General features: G+C 46.4%; 1 protein-coding gene across 6 annotated transcripts in view; it reads right to left on the reverse strand.

Moving 5' to 3' along the window:
• Positions 1 to 23,894, reverse strand: part of FGFR3 (fibroblast growth factor receptor 3) — a 145,096-nt gene that overhangs the window by 12,696 nt on the left and 108,506 nt on the right. For all 6 annotated transcript variants that reach the window (XM_069632141.1, XM_069632140.1, XM_069632138.1 and 3 more), the window contains 3 exons: positions 17,717 to 17,839; positions 17,212 to 17,282; positions 15,248 to 15,385 (listed from right to left, as the gene is read on the reverse strand). In XM_069632141.1, coding sequence (XP_069488242.1) covers positions 15,248 to 15,385; positions 17,212 to 17,282; positions 17,717 to 17,839 — 332 coding nt within the window. The remainder of the gene's footprint in view (positions 1 to 15,247; positions 15,386 to 17,211; positions 17,283 to 17,716; positions 17,840 to 23,894) is intronic.

A 23,894-nucleotide genomic window follows, 5' to 3' on the forward strand; every position in this document is an offset into this window, starting at 1 on the left:
GGAGCAGTGGGAATGTGTAGAGAAACTCAAAACTCCAATCCACCAAGAACGCAATCCCCAGTGCCCTTCTTGCAGGAAATTCCCTGTAGCAGAACTGCTTGCACTGACAGTTGACACTGGAGGAGAACAGGTCCCCTGAGGGGTTCTCCAAAATTTGAAGAATTCCACAAGAACGTCCTGGCACAACTCGTTGCAAACCGGGCCCGACAGAAGAATGTTTTCTCTAGAGTGCAGAACCTAAGCTGCATCGCTTCCCTGCACAGGAGCAATGATCCTGCAACCCGCTTACCCCTCTACCTCTTGTTTTTTACTCCTGGACTTGTCCCCCCCTCCTGTACCGTATGTGCACTTGCACGATCTGAACGTACCATGCCTTGAAGATCGTCTATCTTTTCCTCCCTGTCTCCCCTCCTGCCTCTAAGCTCTTGGAAAAACAGCAGAATCGTCATCAGACCTATCTGCTGTCATCTACATTGATAATTGTGTTATATGCACTTACTCTACCAGGGCAGACTGGTATCGTTCAGAAACTCAAGGGCTCTGAATGACTGTTTTTTTTCCCATTGTTCCCTCCCACCCTGAGCGATTTGAAACACTTGCCTTGTTTATAGGTGCTTTACAAATAAACATTACTGAATTATATTCTACCCCCCTGATACCCAATGACCACAATCCTAACCTTTAGATAACCTTAAACCCATGCACTGCCACCTTCACAATGTGCAGATGCAGACAAAGTAAAGTCATGAATAAGTAAATGGGCCTCATTACAGGTCGGGCGGTTCGGAATTAACAGTGGCGGTAAACCCGCCGCCACTGTTAATTCCGGACCGCCTGATCCCAAGTCCTGCAGGCGGAAGGTGATCTTCCCGCCAGGTCTGACCTGGCTGGTTGAACACCTCCCCCTTGCAGGCGGACGTGGAAACATCAGCACCATCACGAGATGGCGCTGGTGTTTCCACTTCCCCATTCCCATTGAATGGGGATTTACAGAATTCCGCCTCCGGAATTCCCCGGACACCAGGTAATTCCAGGAGTCACAGAGGCGGAATGGTAATACGAGTCCGGTGGTGACCCGGCGGTTTTACCGCCGCGGTTACCGCCGGACTCGTAATGAGGCTCAATGTCTTGCAAACAGAAGGCAGACTCAGTAAGTGTAGGGGCCATCCCTGAGATCCCTCAGATGAGCACCCAGACTTTTCAGGGAAGCATATGCCACAACTGTCTCCTCTGGCTTCAAGTTGTCTCTATGGCCCACCATGACGCGTCATGTGGACCTCAAGTCAAGACTCTCTAAGTTGTTTTGATTTGCTGCCTGAAAACGGGGACCTCATTTGACATCGAGCCTGTGGCATCAGATAAGTGCTGTATTTTTATCAAACCCAGAAAGTGAAAGAATAGCTAGGGCTGGCAGGTGTTGGTTCTGGAATTGTTTGACCATCCACTGAATTTTTGAACTCTGCCCTTAGGGGAAAAAGCTTTCCAACAGCGAGTATCCATGGCAGCTCTGAAGTAACAAAGAGTTTCTGAGATAATGTTGCCTGGGACTTCTTGAAATTAAGAGACAAGGCCAGGTTGTTAAGGAGATGGCAGGTGCAGTGACGATGAGAACACCTGATCTGGGGCTCTTGCCTTGATAAGACTGTGATCCAGGTAGAAGAAGACGTAGGTCTTCTTCCTCCTGTGTCTTCCAAACACCACCATCAGTTTGGTGAAAACCCTTGGGGTGGAGGTCAGCTCAAAAGGAAGAATATGAAATTGGTAATGAGCCTCATTGATTTCAAATCTCAGGAATTTCCTGTGCTTCTGATAGATGGGCACCTGGCCATAGTTCTAGGGACTTCAACCAGTCGGAGCTCCAGGATGTGCCAAATCTGAGCCCTATTGAATCTGTCTCTTCTAACAAACATTGAGAAGTCGTACATCCAAGATGGGAGACGTAAATTCTGGTCTTTCTTGGGTGCCAAAACGTAGGGAGAATACCATCCTTTTGGTTCTATTGCTGTCTTCAGAAGCATAGTTCATATCTCTTACAGTAGGATGGGGTCTGGGGATGGGATACTCACTAATGGAGGATGATCTGGGGCTTTTTGATTTAATGAGAGGCAGCATCCTTGAACAGCCATTTGAAGGAACCAGGCAAATGAAGCACTGCCTTGCTATTCACTGAAAAAAACTCTGAGATCTTTCCCCCTAAAGGCACAGATTGAGACCTGGAGACATCAAATAGGCTTTTTAAGAGGAGGTTCCCAAGAGGAGCAAGACTCCTTGGCTTTGAGATTTTTAGGCACACCTATTACCCCAGGGCCTAGTGAATCACCTTGGGGTGCCTTTGTTGCAAGGAAGTGTGATTTCCCTCTCTGCACGATTGACTGAAAAGGTATGAAACCACGTTGTCTAGCCAAGGATGGCATGGGCGGCGAAAAAGACTGGTTCATCGGTTGCTGAACTGCTAGTCCCAAGGATTTTGATGTGGCCTTTGAAGCCTTGCATTTATCTATGGATTTGTCCACTTCTATCACGCAAAGTATCGAGCATGTCGAGAAAATTAGCTGAAGACAGAGGTATTCACCAAAACTTTTCTGCAGGAATAGTTGCTGTCCCCATAACCTGGGCCACACAGTCTGTCATGCCTACACCTGTTTGCAGTGCCTGGCACACTGCCTCCTTTCAGTACACTACTATTTCTCTGAAACCATCCCAGATCAGGCCTTCAGGAAAGATGTTTGCTGCCTCTGAAACCACATTCCATGTATATATTTTGCGATTGTGCAAGAAGTGTGTATTGCCCCGAAGATTTTCTTACCAAAAACGTCCAGTTTCTTGTTTTCTCTGTCCAAAGGCATAGGTGGGAAAGCAGAACTCTTAGTCCTCGCTGTCTGCACCTCTAGACTTTTTCAAGTGGGGTACTTCGAGAGGTATATTAGGTCTGTCAAGGCCGGCTTATATATTTTGTGAGATCCCTGCTGACTTTCAGCACCAAGCATAATGTCATAATTGGGTCGGCCACAGCCATAAAGATGAGTCGGACGGTTTCCTTTTTGGGGCCCTTGTCTAAAATATCTGTTAGTTCATATTATTGGATGGACTTCAATGGAGCCTCGAACCCTAAGGCTCTGATTGCTTTCGGAATTGTCAGCCGAAAAGCTGTGTTTGGATGATAATCTGGGAATGATTGGCGATGTTGAGGTCTGGCGTACGGATGCCGCTCTTTTTTGCTCACCCGCCTGTCCTTGTGAGGTGGGTACTAAAATGTTCCTGTTCCACAAGAGATGCTACTTTTGGGCATCTCATCTTCTTCGTATAGGAGTCTGGGGGCTCGTCCTCACTCTCATACTAAGGCGATCAGTCCTTTCTCTTCTTTTTGTGGGCTGAAGAGGATGAGTGGCGAGAGCCTCTCCTGTTGTGGGACCGTTTAAGGTGTTTCTTGTGATTTTTCTTTCTTTCTTTGCTTTGAAAGGAACAAGTTACTTACCTGTTCTCCAGCATGGGTCTGGCATGGATTCACATGCTCATGAATATTCCCAGTTGTCAGGCTGGGAATCCACGGTAAAAGAAAAAACTGTTTCAGTTTTGTTTCCAAACTGTCTTTCTCCTATAAACCAATCACTGAGCTTTCGGTCATACTTCCCGCAGCCAATGACTGCCCTCTATTTAAGCCCCTCCTCTGGCAGCCATCTTCAGATTTGGTATCACGTAAAGTGGCAGTAGAACCAAGAGAAGAGCCGCAGAGGGGCAGGCGCGAGAGTTCGCATGTGAATCCATGCCAGACCCATGCTGGAGAACAACAGTTAGAGTTAAGTAACTTGTTCCTTCTCAAGCATGGGGTCTGGCATGGATTCACATGCTCATGAATGAAGAATATACAGTAGTACATAATTACACAACCACGGGAGGTGATAAGGCTCAGCAGAAGCAATCTCTTACCTCCTCAGCAGGCTCACCTTCAAGAGAACAGGTTGGGCAGCACTGCTTGGCCGACTCTGGACTCTTCCCTGGAATCCCTGTTGACGCAGTAGAATTTCGTGAAGGTGTGCGTTGACCTCCACGTAGCAGCCCTGCAAATGTCTAGCAGGGCACACCAGACAGGAACGCTGCCGTAGCACCGATCGCTCTGGTAGAGTGGGCTCTCGAACGGCCAGGCAGCGGACTGTTTGCTAACTAGTGACAATGAGTGATGAAGTCGGGCATGGAAGCCTTGGACAGGGCCTTCCCATGGTTCACAGGACCAAAGTTCACAAAAAGAAGAGAATTTTTCCAGAAACTCTTCGTGCGGGCCACATAAAACCTCAGCACTCAGGCCCCAACCAGCGAGTGCAAAGTCCTTTCAGCCGGCGGCGAAGGTGTCAGGAAAAACACAGATAACACCAAGGGCTCGTTCAGATGAAATTCCGACGGAACCTTGGGCATGAAGGAGGAGTGCGTCTACAGCACCACCCTCGTCACGTGGAAAGTCAAATAAGGCCGCTTGCAGGACAGGGCCTGGATCTCACCTACTCGTCTTGCAGAGGCGATGGCCACGAGGAACGCCGTCCTCCATGACAGAAACTTGAGCGGGGCTGAATGCGTATGTTGGAATGGGGGCCCCATAAACCTAGTCAGCACCCCGTTGAGTTTCCACACCGGGAACGAGCGGAACAGTCCCATGATGACCTCTTTGACTAGACGGTCCGACCACAGAGAAGACCGTCCCGGAGATCTGTTGTAGCGGGAGATAGCCGCCAGATGTACCTTGAAGGAGGTGCATGCCAGCGCTGATTTAGCCAATGACAGTAAATATGGAAGTACTTGAGGGGCCGTGACCCTCAGAGGGTTGATCTTCTGCGACCGGCGCCTAGTTGCAAAAAGGTTCCATTTGTGCCCGTAGCACTTCAAAGTAGACAACGCCCTGGCCTTGGCGAGTACCTCCCTGCAGTCCGCCGGAATATCGTAGCCACCGAACTCTAATGCTGCAGGACCAGGCCTTCAGGTTCAGAGATCCTGTGTCGTGGGTAGAATTACGCCCCCTTCCCTGGTGAGAAGATCTGCAACCACTGGCTGCTTGACTGGAGGGGACGCTGTCATGCTGAGAAGGTCCGGGTACCAGATCTGCCTCGGCCATGCTGGTGTGACGAGGATCATCCTGCACCGGTACCGTCTGAGTTGACTGATGACTCGAAGTAGTAGCGGCAACTGAGAGAACGCATACAGAAACAGGCCTTTCCAAGGGAATGAGAATGCGTCCCCCATGCTCCGCGGCTGGGGGAACCTGCTGGCGAACCTCGGAACTTGATGTTCATAGCAAACAGATCGAGCTGGGGACTGCCCCATTTGAGGGAAAGGTTGCCCACTTGATCCTGCCGAAGCCCCCACTCGTGGCAAGAGCACAGCTCCCTGCTGAGAGTATCAGTGACAGTGTTCTTTACTCCTGCCAGGTGAAATGGGATGAGGAATATCCCCTGGGCGACAGCCCAGTGGCACAAGTCTTGCACCTCTTTGAAGAGCGCTGTGGATCTGGTGCCTCCTGCTTCCGGATGTAAAACATTGTGGTGTTATTGTCGGTGAAGACCCTCACACTTTGCCTATGAGGGACGGCAGAAATGACCTGAGGGGCCAAAACACTGCCCGTAGCTCCAGGACGTTGATGTGTAGCTTCTTCTCTTCCGGCAGCCGTAGACCTCTGGCGTGAAGTCATCCGGTGAGGGCTCCCCATCCTTCCAAGGAAACGTCCGTGGTGACCGTCTCCTGGTATCGGGGGCTCTGGATGTCTGTGCCTCCAACGATGTTGCGATGTTGGAGTGCACGCCCCACCACCTTTTCTCTAGATGGAAATCCTCATCGAGTGCAATTTTATCCTGGAAGCTTCCGGACACCAGTACCCAACGGGCATCGAGGAATTCTTGTAAAGGGCGCATCCGCACTCTGCATCAGGTATATGCATGACGACATCATGCCGAACAGCGACTTGATGTTCCTCACCGTGACAACCCTCAGTGCCAACAGCCATTGCACCTTGCCCAAAATGGCCACTACCCTCTCCTCCGATGTTGATGGCAGGCAGAACACTGTGTCACAGACACAGAGTGTCCTTTGATGGAGTCAAGCAGGACTTTGCATAATTCACGACAACCACAGGTCCGTCAGCAGCTGGACGGTCTTTGCCGTGTGATCGACAGCAATGTCCCTTGACTTGGCTTGGATGAGTCAGTCTGCCAGGTAAGCATACACATGGATGGAAACATAGTTGTGCCGCCACCGCAGCTAGGCACTTGGTGAAGACTCTGAGCGCCGACTTCAGTCCGAAGGAGAGACTTGAACTGTTAATGCTTCCCTTGAACAAAGAAGCGCAGAAACTTGCATTGTCCTTTGTGTATGGGCACGTGGAAGTACGCGTCCTTTAGATCCAACGACGACAGAAAGTTCCCCTCCTCCAGCTGGCCGAGCACGTGCTGCAGTGTGACCATCCTGAACTTCTGGGACTTTAAGTACTTGTTGAGCCGTCGTAGGTCAAGAATGGGCCTCCAGCCCCCGGTATTCTTTTTTACGAGAAAGTACCTTGAGTAAACTCCGGAGCCCAAGAGTCGCGTTGGAACCAGCTCTATCGCCCCCTTTTTTAACATGGCCCGAACTTCCAGCAGCACCTGAGGGATGTGTTGTTCCTGCCGGGCCACCGGTGGTATTCGCAGACACTTCCGTTGAAACTCTAAAGTGTAGCCGTGGGCGAGAGCTTCCAGCACTCATCGATCGGTGTAAATGGTCTCCCACACACTGACAAGGTTTCACCAGCCGGCCTCCCATAGGGGTGCAGGCCCGAAGTCTTGGCCGGTTCAGTCCTGCTTGGCGGTCGGCGCACCGCCCTTGTAGCCTTGACGACAATGGCGGCCACCTCGGAAGGCCTTGGAGTGACCCCTGTTGGCTTCCTGGGTCGAGGAATGGGAAGGTTGGCAGTAAGATGAGCCCCCGCCGAAACCCTTCAAAGACCTGCTAGACTTCCCTCCTGAGGCCGTCTCTGTGTCGGTTTTGATGGCCTGACGGATTCATCAACGGCCTTCCCGAACAGGTTGTCTCCGTTGAATGGCATGTCCAGAACCCTCATCTGGACGTCCTGTCTAAAGTTGGTGGCCTTGAGCCAGCCACAGTGGCAAAGGCAAACCCTATTTCCGATCTGGCGGAAGCCTGTGTCCACAATGGCCAGGGCCACCGTGATAGCGCGTTCCGACGCCACCTCATCTTCCTGGAGGATCTCCAAAGCCTTGACCCGTTTGCCATCGGGGAGGAATCCAGGAGTGGAGCTTGTACCAAAGCTCCTGGTCTTATCTGGCCACGATCGCTAAGGCATTGGCCGCCTTTACCTTTGTTGTCGCTGCCGCCGGGTAGATGACCTTTCTACCCATGGAATCCAATTTCTTCCCCTCGTTGTCTGGAGGTGCAGATGAAGAAGACAACAAACTCTGCGACTTCTTCCTGGCAGCCGCTGAAACCACCGAGTCAGCCAACGGCTGAGACCGTAGACACTTGGGTGCAGACTCTGGCACCCGATACTTCTTTTCAAGCCGGTCTTTCTTTGCTGGGGCTGAGGCGGGGTTCCTCCGCAGAGCCAGCCCTTCATCCCAGACTTCGCCCAGGAGCGGGACCGACAGGATGTCTTCCTCTTCGGCTACCAGCACTGGTACAGGAAGCCCTTCCTCTTTTTTCACTTCTGGAGAGAGCTGGAAAAGCTGGCGATAATGGAAAGAAAGGATCCCACTTCGTCCGGTGGAGAAGCTCTCGTCGGCGGTGATGCAGGATCTCCCATCCCTGCGTCATCATCCTGTCCATCGCACTGGGAGGCAGGGGGCAGCGACGGTTGGAATGGAGGCGTAGGATGCCTCCTCCTCTTCTTCGCCGGTGGTTGTCCTGGTGTCAAAAGGGGGTCACTGCTGGTTGTGCCGCTGGAGGCACCTTCGGCATCCTCCTCTGAATCTCTGACACCAGTGTGTGGAGGGTCGAGAGGATGTCCAGCGATATGTCTCTCTGAGGCACCTGGGGGAGTGGGTCGCTGGGACCAGCGCCCATGTCGTCACCCCCATCGATGGTGTCTTCGTTGCCGCTTATGGCGGGCGCCTCCCCGACGTTCCCATCATCATCATTGCCATCACCCTGGATGGTGTGGACGGGAACTATCTCCCCCTTGTCGCCTCGTCGGACGAAGAAATGTCTGTGCCTTTCAGTTCTTCTCTACCGCCCCACCATCCCCCTTCTTCGGATCCTGAGGGGTCGGTCTAGGGCTAAGGTCCGGCATCCTCTTCTCTGGAGTCTTTTCTACTGGCTTGGACGAAGCCTCCCTCCTGGGAGGGAGGGCCACTCTGGCCGCCACCGGGGCACCCAGGACTGGGTCAGCCCCTTTTGCCTTCGAAAGGCAGGCCACCATTAACTCGATTGTGGAGGACGATTTGGCCTGGATCACCTGGGCCTTCAGGGGCAGGTCGGACACATTGTCCTGCTTGGACTTCTCCTTCACTGGCCGGACGGACACCGTATCCTGCTTGGCCTTCTCCTAGTCTCCTGCAGCTTCCCCGGGGTAGCTGATTTTCTCTTGGACGAAGAGCTGGATATCGAGGCATACAGAGACGATGAACGCACCCTGACCGTCACGGGAACCGTTTGCGTGGCGATCAAGCGAACTTGCAGTGCTTGGCCTTGTTTTGGGCCCCAACAGATGGAGCGCCCTCAAAGGATTTTGAAGCCTGCCCAGGGTGGCTGGATCCGGAAGAGGCATGCAGATCTCACAATCTTCTTTATGCGTCGGGTGTAGACAATACAGGCACTGGGAATGCTTGTCATCCGTAAAAACATTTCGCAAACCGCAGCTGAACCACAGCTTGAAGAGGGAAGCTCCGTCCTTCTTCTCCTCCGACATTGTCTGGCGCGGTGTAGGCCTGAACACTTCTGAAAGCTTCCAAGAAGAACACTCAACAATTTCTGCCCTTGAAGTGCGATGAAAGATGCCGAAAAACCATTCCCCGTTAGTCGGAAGGATAGGCGCTGGAGCACACAGGCTCAATTGAACTGAAAACAGAGTTTTCCTACCAAAAAACACACAAAAACACAGAAAGCTCGAAGAGCGAAACACAAGGACGCCCAACACTTGAACGTGCAGTAAAAATCTGAAGATGGCTGCCAGAGGAGGGGCTTAGGTAGAGGTCAGTCACTGGCGGGTGGCAGTATGACCCAGAGCTCAGTGATTGGTTTATAGGAGAAAGGCAGTTTAGAAATGAAACTGAAACTGTTTTTTTCTTTCACAGAGGATTCCCTGACGACGGAATATTCATGAGCATGTGAATCCATGCCAGACCCCATGCTGGAGAAGGTCTTTTTCAGGTGTAGGAAGCTCAGACACCCTTCCGGTTTCCGTTGAACAGCTTCTGGAGGGGGTTTGTCTAGGTTTGGGCAGAGGGGCCAAGAGCTAATTGCCTGCTTGTTTTCTTATCACCTTGGGGTACAAGGAACAGCATTCTGAGACGATGTGTTTCGCTACCAAACACCACACACAATTCGTATGGTGTGGGGTCACTAATCTTGTAGTTGCAGTTCTTGCACCGTTTGAATCCAAAATCTTTGGAGGAACCCTCAAAGCTTGAATGAAGTTTGACCGAAACAGAAATATTCTCTGAGAAGAAATGTCCCTGATACAGCTTGCTTGCTGAGCGTGCGGAAAAAAGGAATTGAGGTCATGGGACATGTTCTGCCAGATTTATATTCAGGGTGCTGTCATTTCAGTTGTGGAGTGATCCGCCTGACAGAGATGGTGCTGAGGAACATGACACCCTCTGCTGGGATAGGTTTTCCAATGCCAGTTGCCAGGGGTCAGAATATATATGAAGATGATGAATCTGTGGGCAGACAGTATCCATTAGAAGGAAAATCTTCTGATAGAGGCAATGCTGAAATACTGAGTGCACATGAGAAGGAGGAGCCATACTGTACAAATCAGCCAAAGGACTGGTGTAAGTCGAATGCTTCAAAGTAGTCCTACCGAATGACCAAAATAGTATGAAAGCCCTGGCCTGAGTGCTAAGAGCGTCTATGTTCGTCCCGAATTCCAATAAGAAATCCATCTCCGCCCACTCCCTCAGTTAAGTAACTGGAGTCTCAAACATTCCATCTAAAGCCCAATGGTGATGTAGCTTATTGCCGTGGCTAGTAAACAGAAGTGTCTAGTACGGAGCCAGGTTTTGCCTGTGCTTTGTCCCTTCCTCGGTGGGAGAACTGTCAAGCTTGGAACTATCAAACACAGAACAATGATTACTAGGGGGTGGGTTACTTCCTGAAGTGTATAACAAAAAGGTTCCTCAAAACTGACAGATCAAAAATAACATCAGCTTTATAATAAAAAATAGCAACAGCTATTTAAATTGAATCGTGAGAATACTTACAAAAAAAGCGTGGTGTGTCGACCATGTTGTAGCTCTACATATATACGCTAACAGCGGCGTGTCTCTGAAAAGTCACAGAAGTGACTTTTGCTATGACCGTGTGGCCATGGATCCACCAGAAATAGAATAACATAAAATAATTCACTATGCTATTCATCGAGAAATGGTAGCCTTGGAGGCCCAAACTTCTGTAGTTGTTTCACCCAGTTAATTAATAACATTTGTTTAGGAGAACAAAACATCATTTGATCTTTCCATTACATTTTAGGGCCCTAATGTCATCGACGTAATGCAGTACTGTTTCTGCTTCAGAGCAAGGATTTGTAAACAAAAGACTGTGAGATTGATTTCCGCTGCCTTGCAGGGAAAGCTTCAGGTCCACAGAAGCCATGGATTGATTTAAATATCATTTGGGCTATTACAAGAGAATAATGCTTAAATCCCAATGATGTGTGAAGTTTAATGGAGAAATAAAGTGAAGCAACCCACCAAAAGATACTAACAACTTGAATCTGTGTTCAGTAGGCACCAATGTCTGACAAGTAGGCATAACAAGATTCAACCCTAAGGCCCGTGTGAGTCAAATGAGATGTTATAGACCAGACATGATCCAATAATGCTAGGCCAACAGCAACGATTTCCTCTCTGCTCTAATTATTTCAAGGATTTTAGTGGACAGACCTTGATGGCGGTAGGCTAGGACTTCAGGTACCAGGTTGCCAAGGGGAAAAATTAAGAGTAGGGATGAAGGGTCTCCGCTACTGAGAACACAGGTTGACATGATGTGGACGTTGCCAAGTGGGGAGAACTGATGAATGGAGAAAGTAAAAAAGAAAATCTCGGGTGCCAGATGGCTCATCTTCTGACTTACTTGCAGGATGAGAGGAAGAGGGGAAAACTGGCAGTCTCAATGGAACATCAATGAGGGAAGATATTTCCTGCCCAACCAGGAACGCACAAAAGACATTTTTTGTTCACTGCAAAGAGCTGCCTCAGAGGTTAGTCCCATCTCAGGAACATCTGGTAAGCAATCTTTGGTGAAAGTAATACCATTTGTGACAAGCCTGGGAAAGGGGACTCAAGGAGTCCACTCTTTTGTTAGGCAGATGAGCTGCTACGGGAAATGTATTGTGGCAAACAGCCCAATCCTATAGTCAGGGGTATTCATCACAAATCTATCTGTATCTTGTCCCACCTTGCATGTTTACATAAACCATTGAGTGATGTTGTCTGTCAGAATATGGTCTTGAAAGCTAGGAAATTACCCTCGAGTTGCAGCATGCCTATATGGGCTTTGTCCTCTGGAGCCCACAAATCAGGTCTCTCTGGCGCTCCCCATCCCAGAAGGGAGAAATGTGTTATGGTTGTTTATTTAAAAAAGGCACTACGATATAGAGGCTGGTGTCTAGCAGCCTCCAATCTATTATTCAGGGATCATGAAAGACTACAGCATAGTTACCTGATCCCAACAGGATGCTAGCAGAATAGGGGTATTGGAGTATGCCTCATGTGAAGTTGAACATTTAGGGACAACAGACTAGAACTACACAAGACATGTAGCCGAGCATTCACTGAAAGAAAAGGGCTGTGGATTGTTGTGACTTCATGTACTTCCAAGATGTTCTTGATTATCTGCATTCGCTCTGGTAGTGGATAAGTTCTTGGTAGTCTTAGGTCCCAAAGGTAGCCCAAAAATAGCAGTCTCAGCCATGTAATAAAAGCTATATTTGTTGATGGTAACTGGCGGACACAGCTTGCTTACCAGTATAAACAAGACTGTAAACTGTTAAGACTTATTCTGGAGACTGGTCCCAGAGAAACCAGTCGTCCAAGTAGACCTGACTTGACGACTCGTTTCTCTGGGAACAGACAAGCCACATTAAGCCTCAGATAGGCAGACGCTGCTGCCATGAAATACAAAACCCCACTGGGGCTGACCTGAAAGTAGATCAAATACTGGAATAGCTATAACCATCAGCCACAAATTGCATATAGTACCGATGAGGGGGCTAAATGGATAACAGTTATAGTGCACGGCGAGTTTTGTGTTGCAGGGATAGTACAATCTGAACCGGGGTAACCATTTTCAATCTCTATGTTCGCAAAAGCAGGTAACATTTTTAGAGGTCAATGGTCATGTTAAGGACAAAATTGTTTGTCTTGTCCACAGGAAAAAACATGATGTAGAAACCTGTTTTTGCTGAGGCAACTGTTTCACGACATTCATGCTGAGAAATTCGAGACGTTGGCTGACCAACTCTTGTGAAATCCGTTGATCAAGCGAGTGAGGGCAGGGGCTTGGGGAAATGGAGTGGAGGGGACACAGTACCACTAGCACTAATGTCCAACAGCCTACTAGAAGTTAACAATCCTCCGCTCAATGGTAATGGGTGGTAAGTCACTAGTGGCACATTAGATTTCTTTGCTTGGGGGTCTGAGGAAGAGGTTGAGGACACTCTTTTATTCCCATTGTGCTGTGATCTGAAGGTCTTTGCTTGAGGGATTGGAAACTGCAGCCAAGTATTTTCTATTAAGGCATTGCATAGCTCATACCCGATCGTTGAGGAATCTCACACTTTTGACACCAAGGTCAATTCCTTGTTCCTGAACATCTAGTAGTTTAGTGCTCCACATCTAAGCTCGTTTCCTAATATCAAATCACAGGAACATCCATACAAATAGCTGCAGACTCTAGGATGTTCATATTAACTTGACTAGCACCAACTGGACCCGATTGGAATTGCTGGCACTTGGAAACTGGCAATTAATTTGTGAACATGACAAGATCCTTTGAATTTTGTAGATTACATGCCACACTGATTGCATCAGTGTTTGCCTGGTAGAGTTAGGAGAGCTATTGGACTTAATCTTCCACACAAATGGATTCATGTGCTTCTCATATTTGCCATATTTGGCTGTTCAGGAACCTGGCTTTTGCATTCCTATGTGCCAGGACCTTTGCATCAACTGCTGACTGTGCAGGTGTGTTAGCAGTCAGGCACAACTTCTCCTCTGGCAGAGGCCTGCATTTCTATTAACAGCCCCGAAGGTGCCTTCTATGTTTTTTGTTTTCCAACACTACGTCTTAACTGGGAGCCCTGATGTCTGCGACCTTGGCTACGGAACGACTGCCTGAATACTTGTCTGGCCGAGTCGAAGATCAGAGACTTTATGCTGGAGCAATTCTTTAACCCATAAGAAAATTCAGGTACAGTAAGTATCTTGTTTTCATGTCGCACGTAAATAAAAAAACTTTTAAAAATAATGAAGTATGCCTCCTCTGCTTCCTGATCTGAATTCCAAGAACCATTGGCGTTAGGTCCGGGTTTGGAGACGATGTGGCAGGTGGTTTCAGTGCTGGAGGTAGCCAATGTTCTGCTCGAGCAGGTATTGGTGGAGCCTGGGTTTTGGTCAGGGTAGATGGCACCTCCAGCAGTTAATGTAGCTGATCATGCACCACAGCTGTCCCATTTTGAGAGCCTGCTTTGCAGAGTGCTCCAGACACTTCTCTTTCTAGGGATGACACCCGAAACAACATGGCAAACAGTGAATAGGATGTAAGAGAATTGCTATTTTGGGGGGCTGCTGTAACATGGGACTAGGATTTAATGTAATCATGTTGGTTGTCACTGTTGCTGCCCTCCCTTCTGAATTGTCTATGGCTCAACAAAGATAAAATGACAAGAGAAATATACTTTTCTTAGCTTAACACAACACAGTCTGACAGACTGAACAGTGAACCAAAACAGCTTAATTTGGCGCAGCAATTACATGTCCAATGACTGATTCTGGAGACAAGAAGGTTTGCATTTGACATTAGATTTAAATCCCTGCAGTCTGTGGTTCCATGTATGATGTCAGTTTCTGAAGTCCTGCTGCACCAGTTATTTGTGAAAACAGATTCTAAAGCAGTGCCGCACTGTGTGTTCACTTTCGAAGGCGATTCTGGGGTTTGAAGCACAGGCGGTTAACTGATTGTAGAGCCCAGAGGATTTAAGTATGCCTTTAGAGTCTAAAGCCCTGCAGACTGTGGTTCTGCGTGTGGCATTGGTTTCTGAAGACCATCTGTGATGAAAGATTTCATCGCGTGCCACAATGTCTGTTCACATGCAACGGCATATTCCAGGGTTGGAGGGGACAGAAGGTTAACGTGCAATGTCAGATTCTCAATTCCCCCAGCATGGAGGGTTAATATGGGACGACACATCCTGAAACCATGGGAACCAATCTATGAGAACAGATTCTAGGACTTGGTAAATTCATGTTTAATAGCAAATTCTGAAACGACGTGGGTTCATGTGCCACAGAGAATTCTGGTGCATTAAAGCTTGAAGTCCGATAGCCGATTCTGATGCATGCAGGTTTGTGCACGACAGCAGATTCCAAAGCAATGCCACACTGCAGGCGTGCACGTGATGGCAGATTCTGGGGCCTGCAGCACTGAGGATTAGATTGTGTATAATGGCTGATAAGGAAGCCTGGTGTGTTCACCTATGACACCAGGTTCTTAAGCTCTCACAGTGATAGTCGATGGCATATTCTGAGGATCTGTGGATTCACATATGATAACAGATACGAATCAAATGCATGTTCCAGCATAACAGATTCTGAAGCATTGTGGGTTCATGTGCGACAGCAGAATCTGAAGCCAGCAGGTTAGTGTGTGATGGCAGATCTGAAAGCCCTACAGCAGACTGTGGTTTAAGCAGTTCCTGCAATTAGGCTAGGATTTTCTAAGTGGGGTGTAAAAGCAGAAAGCTGGTGGGACTGCTTATAATCGATATTAAAGGGGTCGAGAATAAGATCGGTTAGGGGGCCTGTGGAACAAGATACCAAGATACAGTGACACTCACAGCTCATGCGTGCAGTTTGCTGGCTTGTCCATCCGGTGTCCTTCTTTTAACAGCTTAAAGAGCTCTTCCACAGGAATTCCAGGGTATGGAGAGCCTCCTAGCGTGAAGATCTCCCAGAGAAGCACCCCGAATGACCAGCTGGAATTTTAGAGAAAAAAAGTACTGTTAGGAGTTGTGCCACTTTTCTCGCTTTCTCCCCACAGTCCAGTTCTGTGCCAGGCAGCCATGCAGAACTAACACAGCGATCATTAGCATGACTAATTGCCCAGACCGTTTTTACTAAGCACTCAGATCTCCAACTGACCCTGGCCTCAGAGTAGCACCAAATCCCAGGCTGGGAGATTAAAATTGAAATGAGCATTTAATCAGATAGGTGACAGCTCGTTCATTGCTCTCCAAACCCCCTCCCGGCTCTTTGTTACTCTTCTTGCAACTCCACTCAACAGAACAAATCAAATTATTCATGCACTGCTTCATCGAGGAGCAAGCGAGGCACCAGAGCACGGACCATTCACGTCCAAGCTATCAGCATCAATCCGTGCCAGTAATATTCAGGTTCTGCCGTAAATAAAAAGTATGCCAAATATACCTCAATTACTGCATCTCCCTCAAACTGTGCCTGTGCCACGCGCATGTCTATTCACTTTAAGGTATATTTTTTATACTTTGTATATACGGAAAAACCAGAATATTACTAGCACTGATTTGACCGAACTAGTCACGCGAGTGCACGGAAACACAAATACTGTAATGACTTGGCGTTGCTTCTGAAGTGTGCGCTGGAGCCTGCACCCCCTTTATGACTGGGGATCGTGTGCAGACTTAGAAGCCTTTATCATGTGCAATCCTGGAACGACATCATGAATGATGCTGAGCAGGATGTACCATTGAGATTGGAGGATCTGCGGGGCACCCCTAAGCAATGGAAATCCCTGGGGCAACCAGCATCCGGGCACATGGGTAAATGTGCACCCCTTCTGATGTGAAATTCTGAGTTAACTGCGCATCTATTCTTAATGGACCTTCCTGGTGACTTGGCACCGTTGGCATGGATGAGCATGTCGAGTGGCATTACACGTCACTGCTAATCATGGGAAGACTGGGTAGCTCGTTTTATAGCTGATCACAGAAAGACGGGCCATCCTGCTGTAGCTGGAAATACAACCAAGCATCATATGGAAATGTGGACAGGTTGAGAATCCCTTGAAATCTGACCTCTGGATTAAAAGGCACATCTTTTTCCAATAAACACCTGCACTCGTGGGTCTTGCTTGCTAATCAGCACTTAAGCTTCAATCCCTCACTGTGTGATCTGTATCAAATCAGATGAGTGAGGCATCATTCACTTCTGAAGTACTAGGACTACCATCTGATGAAGAGGTCTATGGGCCTAGACTTATGCACTTACCATCGCCCCATAATCTTTTAGAAAGTCCAATACACGGTATTAACATTTGAATTTTAGGTGATTTTAAAGTCGGGGTAACACGGCGTCAAAACTTTCTTTGGACTTTTGAAGTAAGTCTCATGTAAGAATGAGTACAGTCCACATGGCTGACAATTCAAAGACAGCCTGCTGCCATTCACGATTTGCTACTTCCTGTTTGCAACTGAACATGATCATCATTCTGCCTCCAAAGCAGCGTTGGAAAACATACTGCTGACCCACAAGATGTAATGGGCCTGATTTACAAAAGCATTGGTGCAATCCCATTGAAACCCTCTTTGTAAACCAGGCCCAAGTAAGACGTTACAGGTAAAACAAGTGAAAAATACATTCTGCTACTCAGGCCGCAACGTTAGTGATACCCTCTGTGCCAGTGACGCTTCTGTTGCAGCTGCAGTGAGCAGGGAAGCAGCAAAACTGTTCCTAGCGAAGGTCCAGCAGTGATTGTGCTGAGCAGTGCATTGTATGTTTTGTTCAACACCACTGAACATTTGTTTTTGGGGAAGGTTATGCTTACACATCGCTCTGATGAGTGTAGACCCGATCAAACAAAGCCTCTGGAGCCATCCACTTCACAGGAAGCCGACCCTGTAATGAGGGAGACAAAGGGTATTGCAATCATCAGCACAATCACTCAGCCGCAAAGGCACCGGCTCCAATCCTGAACCTTAATCTAGTCTGCAATGTGTCCATGTGTGCCCCGCTTCTATTTCTGGGGCCAGGTCGCAGGCAGAACCAGGCCATGGGATGGGAAGTAGACATTTGCACATGCAATGGCCACGCCTATTGGTCTATCTTCCCCGTCCAGAGCAACCTTGTTACAGGGAGCACACTAAACTGTAGCATTGCAAACATAAATGAGATGACACAAGCTTCATGATTTAGCCAATTTTTGTAACCCCTTTTCTACCGCCAAACCGTAGATGGTACGTTTGGGCTTCGTTTGAGGAAGTCTCTGTGAAATAAAGCAAGGAAAGCTCATCAATCCTCTCAGATCCAGTAACCCACACCATTATACTTACGTTTGTTGTTTTCTTGTAGTAGTCGATATTATGAACGTCCCGCGCCAGGCCAAAATCGGCGATCTTCATGACGTTGTCATCCGTTACCAGCACATTCCTGGCTGCCAGATCGCGGTGGATGCACTGAAGGGACACAATCCACAGGTTAGCATTGATAAAGGAGGCATACTAAACTGCTGCCAAGCAAACACAAATGACACAAGCTTGACAGTTTAACAAAACAGCATTGCAATCCGTACAAATGATGTGATGCACTGGGTGAGCAAGAATGGATATCTTTGGGTCAGAGATTAAAATCCCAGCAGGACTTACTTAGCCTTTTATCCTTTAGAGGTCGGACAAATTATAGGGGAAATATAATAGAGTATTCAAGAACGAAGAACCATTTTCGTTTTTGGTGTGAACTAAACAGAAGTTTCCATCCTTATGATTGATTCAACTCCTACAAGTGGGTCAAGGTTATGCCATGGCGCTCTGTCAAGAAAAGGCTGCAGCGAAGAAGTGACCTGTGCCAGTAGTGACCAGTACGCAGCCCTCTTCAGTTCTCATGCAACAGGGTTGACCCCAAGAAATACCGGAATTGGAGATCCCCATCAGAGGTGGATAAAACAGCCCTGGAATCACCAATATTTCATCCTGACAGCAGGAAGGCTTTTGCAGTAAATGAAAACTCGCATTACTTTCTGTAACTGGTAATGTTATCATTGTAATGATTTTAGGGTTAATGTGACTGGCAAGCAAAGGTGTTGTTAGAAATTAGGATGTGATACTTCAAAAAGGCCTTGTGCCTGGGTGTGGTCCCTTCAGCTGCACATTTAATGTCACTGATGATCTGCCCTTTTCTCCCACTGGCTCCTTTCTCAGAAAGGATTACCCCCCAAAGTGCGGCTTTCAATATATCTATTGTGTGGCCAATGCGTGGTGCATTGTGAAGCCGAGCAGGGTCGTTGCTTACACCAGGCCAATATAGGAGATTGCTAGTAAGCATACAGAGCTGTGCAAATGCGTAGCCATGACTGCAGATATACATCTTTTTTTTAAAAAGTTGTTTACATGCCCACTTTCTAAAATGCAGGTGATCTGGGGTTTATAGGTGTACGTACAATCAAACTGCCCGATTTCCGTCTGTTGCTCCTTAAACAAAGCAGAGCCTAACTTTCTGAATCATGCCCCCTGTTCTCAATAGGCAAGTGCTTAACTCTTCTCCCTAGAGTGAGAAAAAGAGGCTGTTGGCACTCAAGCAAATTAGGGTGGAAAGCAGGGCTCGTATTATACTTGCCATGGCAGGTAACTAATGTGTGTCTGGATTTTTACTTCTAGAAAGGTGCAAATGTGTTCCACTGTAACTTTTATTCTTGTCCATGAAAGTTCACCTGAGCCTGTAAAATCATATATTCAGGATGAATATGTTTGAAGAGTTGGCTTTGATTTGGTTTAAGATTTTTAGCTCATGCCTGGCACTCATCCTGAAGTTTGCAAGCTGATAAAATTAGAAATCCGGATGACCTAAACACTTCATAAGAAAAATATATATATATATTTTTTTTAATTTGATGTGGATAATAAAATCATACTTTCAAATATATAAAACATAATATGATAACACAATTCACAACCAAACATTTAACAATTTTTCAATACATGGATTAACCAAAGCATTTGTTTAAGAACAATTATGCAAAATCAAATAAATAAATAAGCATCACATTACCCAGAATCAGGATCATTGGATTTGGGAAAAATGGAATCAAGAAAACAAATGATTGCCACACGCATGGCCAAGTTCGGGAAGTTGTTAATGCTTGACCAAATGTCATTCATAGACATAAAGATATATTTGGTCAAGTCACATTTTTTAAAGTGTTTCGATCTTTGATGAGCCAGCACCGGGCAATCTAAGATGCAATGTTCTAAGGTTTCCCTTTGAGATTTATTTAAGCAAAAATGACAAAAGTTACAATATATCTTTAAATCCGTATGTTCATGCACAATAGGGCCGGAGCATCAAAACCAAAATAAATATATAACGCACAATGTCAAATCCACTTCAAGCACACCAGCATTTCTGCCACACCCAAAACAGTTAGGGCAGAGGCACAACATGGAATAAAAACGAAAGCATAAAGTAAAGAATATACTGCGCAAATTGTCAGCTCACAACATTACATTCAAAACAATACACTTGGAATAACATGTGCAGAACACAACTCAGAACAATACGCATACACGACAGGCACTGCATAAAAGCCCACACCAAGGCAACAAGACACTCATCAAAACAATACACTCAAAACAATACAAACGAAAGAATATCAGTTCTGAATAAAAATTCATCTCATTATACAACAGGCACCACTTACAAACCATCACCATGACAAAAACAATACACTGGGAAAAACATGTGTGGAATACAATTGAAGCAAAATAGTTTACCAATCAATATTCATACACAACAGCCACTGCAGCATACAAGGCCACCCCAAACTCAAACTATGACCAACAACAATACATTAGGAATCAACTGTTCGGAAAAACAAGGGAGTGATATATTTTAGCTCATTAATCATACAAAAATAGAACATCACTGAAGAAAAAAAAGTTTTCAAAAAAAGAGTTATGGTTACTACATTTAAAACGTTTGTGTAGTAAAGTAAGATCCTCAGGCTCTTCAGGTAAATTGCCAGCAGGTTACTTTATTAGATCACCATAAGTAACAGCAGGATGTCTCAGTATGAACCATTGGCTCCCATCACCCCGGCAGGGCTTCTCCAAGTGCCTGAGGGTGGAACCTTTACCAGAACATTCTCCCACTCATACAGCAACATTCTCTCACTCATACAGCAACATTCTCACACTCATACACAACATTCTCTCTACATCACCAGGCTCATGCATCCATCTAAAGCACTATACAACAAAGGCAGAGCCTCTCCAAATGCCAGCGGGTGGAACCTTTACCCAGAACATTCTCCTACTCATACAGCAACATTCTCTCAATCTCTCTCAATCATACCACAACATTTTCTCTTACGCCACCAGACTCATGCATCAATCTAAAGAACTATACAACACAGGTAAGGCCTCTCCAAATCCTGGTGGGTGGAACCTTTACCCAGAACATTCTCCTACTCATACAGGAACATTCTCCTACTCATACAGGAACATTCTCTCTTACATTACCAGGCTCATGCATCCATCCAAAGCACTATACAACACATCTGTTGTAATTCCTGTTTGTAATTTTCCCCCTTTTAAAGGTGTTAACCGTAAAAAAAAAATGCTCCCACTGATTCTTTTTTAATTTGTGTGTGTTTGAGGCTGTGTGTTGTGATGTATGTGTCCCTTGAAAGTGTGTGCCTGTTGCAATACTCACAAGAAAGTGTTTCAGGTAAAACAAAATGCTCCCACTGATTCTTTTTTAATTTGTGTGTGTTTGAGGCTGTGTGTTGTGATGTATGCGTCCCTTGAAAGTGTGTGCCTGTTGCAATACTCACAAGAAAGTGTTTCAGGTAAAACAAAAGGCTCCCACTGATTCTTTTTATATTTGTGTGTGTTTAAGGGTGTGTGTGTGTGTTGTGATGTATGTGTCTCGTGAAAGTGTGTGCTTGTTGCAATACTCAGAAGAAAGTGTTTCGGGTATGTTTGTGTTGTGTGTTTGCGTCCGTATTCATGGAAACTTTTATTATTTGGGCATTCCAATAATCTATGTGTATTCTCTGCACTTACGTTAACATACTGTATGTGTGTATTGTAATTGTGCATGCAGAATCGAAGTGCATTATCTGTGCAAAATTATATTCCATGCATACTGTATATGCACATTGCGTCTACTTATTTTCTGGAGTATTTTATGTGTATATGCTTATTCCTATTTGTATTGTTTGTAGGTGTGGATTGTATGTGAGTTTTGTGGTTTATAGTCATTCCATCAAATTCTTACCATCGACAGATCATTCCATTGAAAAGAAATGCAATGAAAAAATTGCATGGAATGCATTTAAAAAATATTTATTTTAATGCCTTTAAAGCCCATTAAAATTAAACTAAACCCTTTACCTTCAAAAAACATGCATTCTATGCTTTTTTTTCCGATGGAAATGCATTCGATGGTATTGCATTCAATGCAAAGACCAGATACTGGGTTTTTTGTGCTTACTTGTATTCAAAGCAATGTATGCACACACACATAATCTGAGGTGAGGGGGAGCTACATTGATGATATATGCCTTACAGTATCAGTGCTAAATTAATGTAGGACTTGAGCGCTTTGGAAGCAATAGTTTGTCTCCCACAAAATTTAATCAAGATCAAATTGGAAGCACAAACACAACAAACTAATACATGTGACTATTGCAATAGGAGTGTAATGCATGTAGATACTGCTGGCTGTATGCATGTTATTTATGTAGGAAGAAACAGGCTTATTTACGCAGTGCGTGCTTTCAGTTGTACTTTTTCTGCTACTGTAAGCAACTACTGTTACTGTCACCCAATTTCATGGTGCTAATTCTATGGACCTTGTAAGTATGTAGGGCTAAATGGACTCTGCTGGGACTTAAACTCCTGACCTGCAGGCTGGCCTCAAATCTCAGCACTGAGTGGTTAATTCAATGGTCTATGTGATATGGTCACCAGAGAAAGGCTAGAGGATGAGCAGTGGGGCACTCTGGTGGTCGGCGAAAGTCAGTACACAGAGATCAACCAGGGCCCCATTCCATCACTAGCCACATTTGTCTGAACCCACCCAGGAATTCATGGTGGGATTAGACATATGACATATGAATCATAGTCAGAAAAGTTGGTCTAAGAGAATTCAGAGGTTGTTGTATGTGGGTCTGTATTAGTGGAACTACGCAAGCCACATATTCTCAGGCCAGTGTCCACAGCCACAGCCAACAAGAAGCCAGTAATCATGCAAAGTCTGCAAGCTTATCCACAACTGAATCACGGACGTCATGAGTATTTATGGTAGGCAAGTAATCATACCACAGCCAGGCTTCCACAGACCCCAACAGGACTGACAGGGAGCTGAAAGAGAAATGCTGTTCATTCCAAAATGTCTGTCGGGTTTACAGCAGAACGGTGTGGTGTACCATTCAATGTTTGTAGATATTGCTCCGTTCCAATCAGCGTCCCCAACCCACACAACAGAGCTTCAATTACCTGCTCTACCAGGACACAGAAGAAGGGTTAGCCAGAGCAGAGGGGTGGGAGTTGGATGATGGATCATAACAATGGAGAGAAGTAAGCAGAGTCATAGGCAGAGGAAGAAGAGAGGCTAAGGTGGAAGAAGGAAGAGACAACAAAGTGTTGGCGAAGGGGCAAATAGAGGCCGGGAAGGAGCAGATAGAGAGGAAATGGGGTAAAGCAAGGGGGAGAAAGAAATAGAGGGACAGACAGAGAGCCAAAGAGAACAGGAGGAACATCAATTCAAATTAGGGAAAAGTGAAAAAGAGTCAATGCCGGGAAGGCGAATAATCAGAGGGCAAGGTACAAGCAGAGAAAGGGAAAGACAGTGAGAAGCAAGTGAATAGACCATTGGATAGGGAGGAAAGAACATTAAGGAAGAACATGGAGTAAGTCCTGAAGAGACACCTAAAGAGGGATAGCTCTTTAGGACCTTGGCCAGGAGAGTAGTCCTAACCTGGCAGTGAAGGTTAAGGGCTTGAGCCAGCGGCAAGAGTCTAACTCTAAAAGAACTGACAACTAAAACAATCTAAGATAAAATTGAGGGTATGCTGCATCTGAGCTCCATTATACCTAAGGGTGGGAGTGCCTAATAACTAAATCCAGGAGGACCAAGAAGAGAACCAGGCAATCCCTGCACCTACGAATTGAGTGTCTGAACCACACGGAAGGTGGAAATGAACTTAGGGAAAGACAGATGGAGAACCATGGTCAGAAAGGGAGTAAAGGACTGGTTGGCCATGATTTGTGCGAATCAGAAATGACAGAAAGAAATAAACAAAAGTAGTTAAACAAAAATGACTTTCAGTTTTCTCTCCCGCTGACATTTCTGGCAACCAGTAACCTCCACCCCCTTACTCACCTTTTGGCAGCATACTTCGATGTGTGCTGCCGACTCCTCGTTTCCTCTGCGACGCTAGTTCCTTTCACTAACGTGCCTGGGAACCGGCACCACAGGGTCCTTTTTACTTTTTTAAACACTTTGTTTAGG

Source organism: Ambystoma mexicanum, chromosome 6q (assembly GCF_040938575.1).
Source record: "Ambystoma mexicanum isolate Mex_15411 chromosome 6q, UKY_AmexF1_1, whole genome shotgun sequence".
NCBI classification, from domain to species: Eukaryota; Metazoa; Chordata; class Amphibia; order Caudata; family Ambystomatidae; genus Ambystoma; species Ambystoma mexicanum.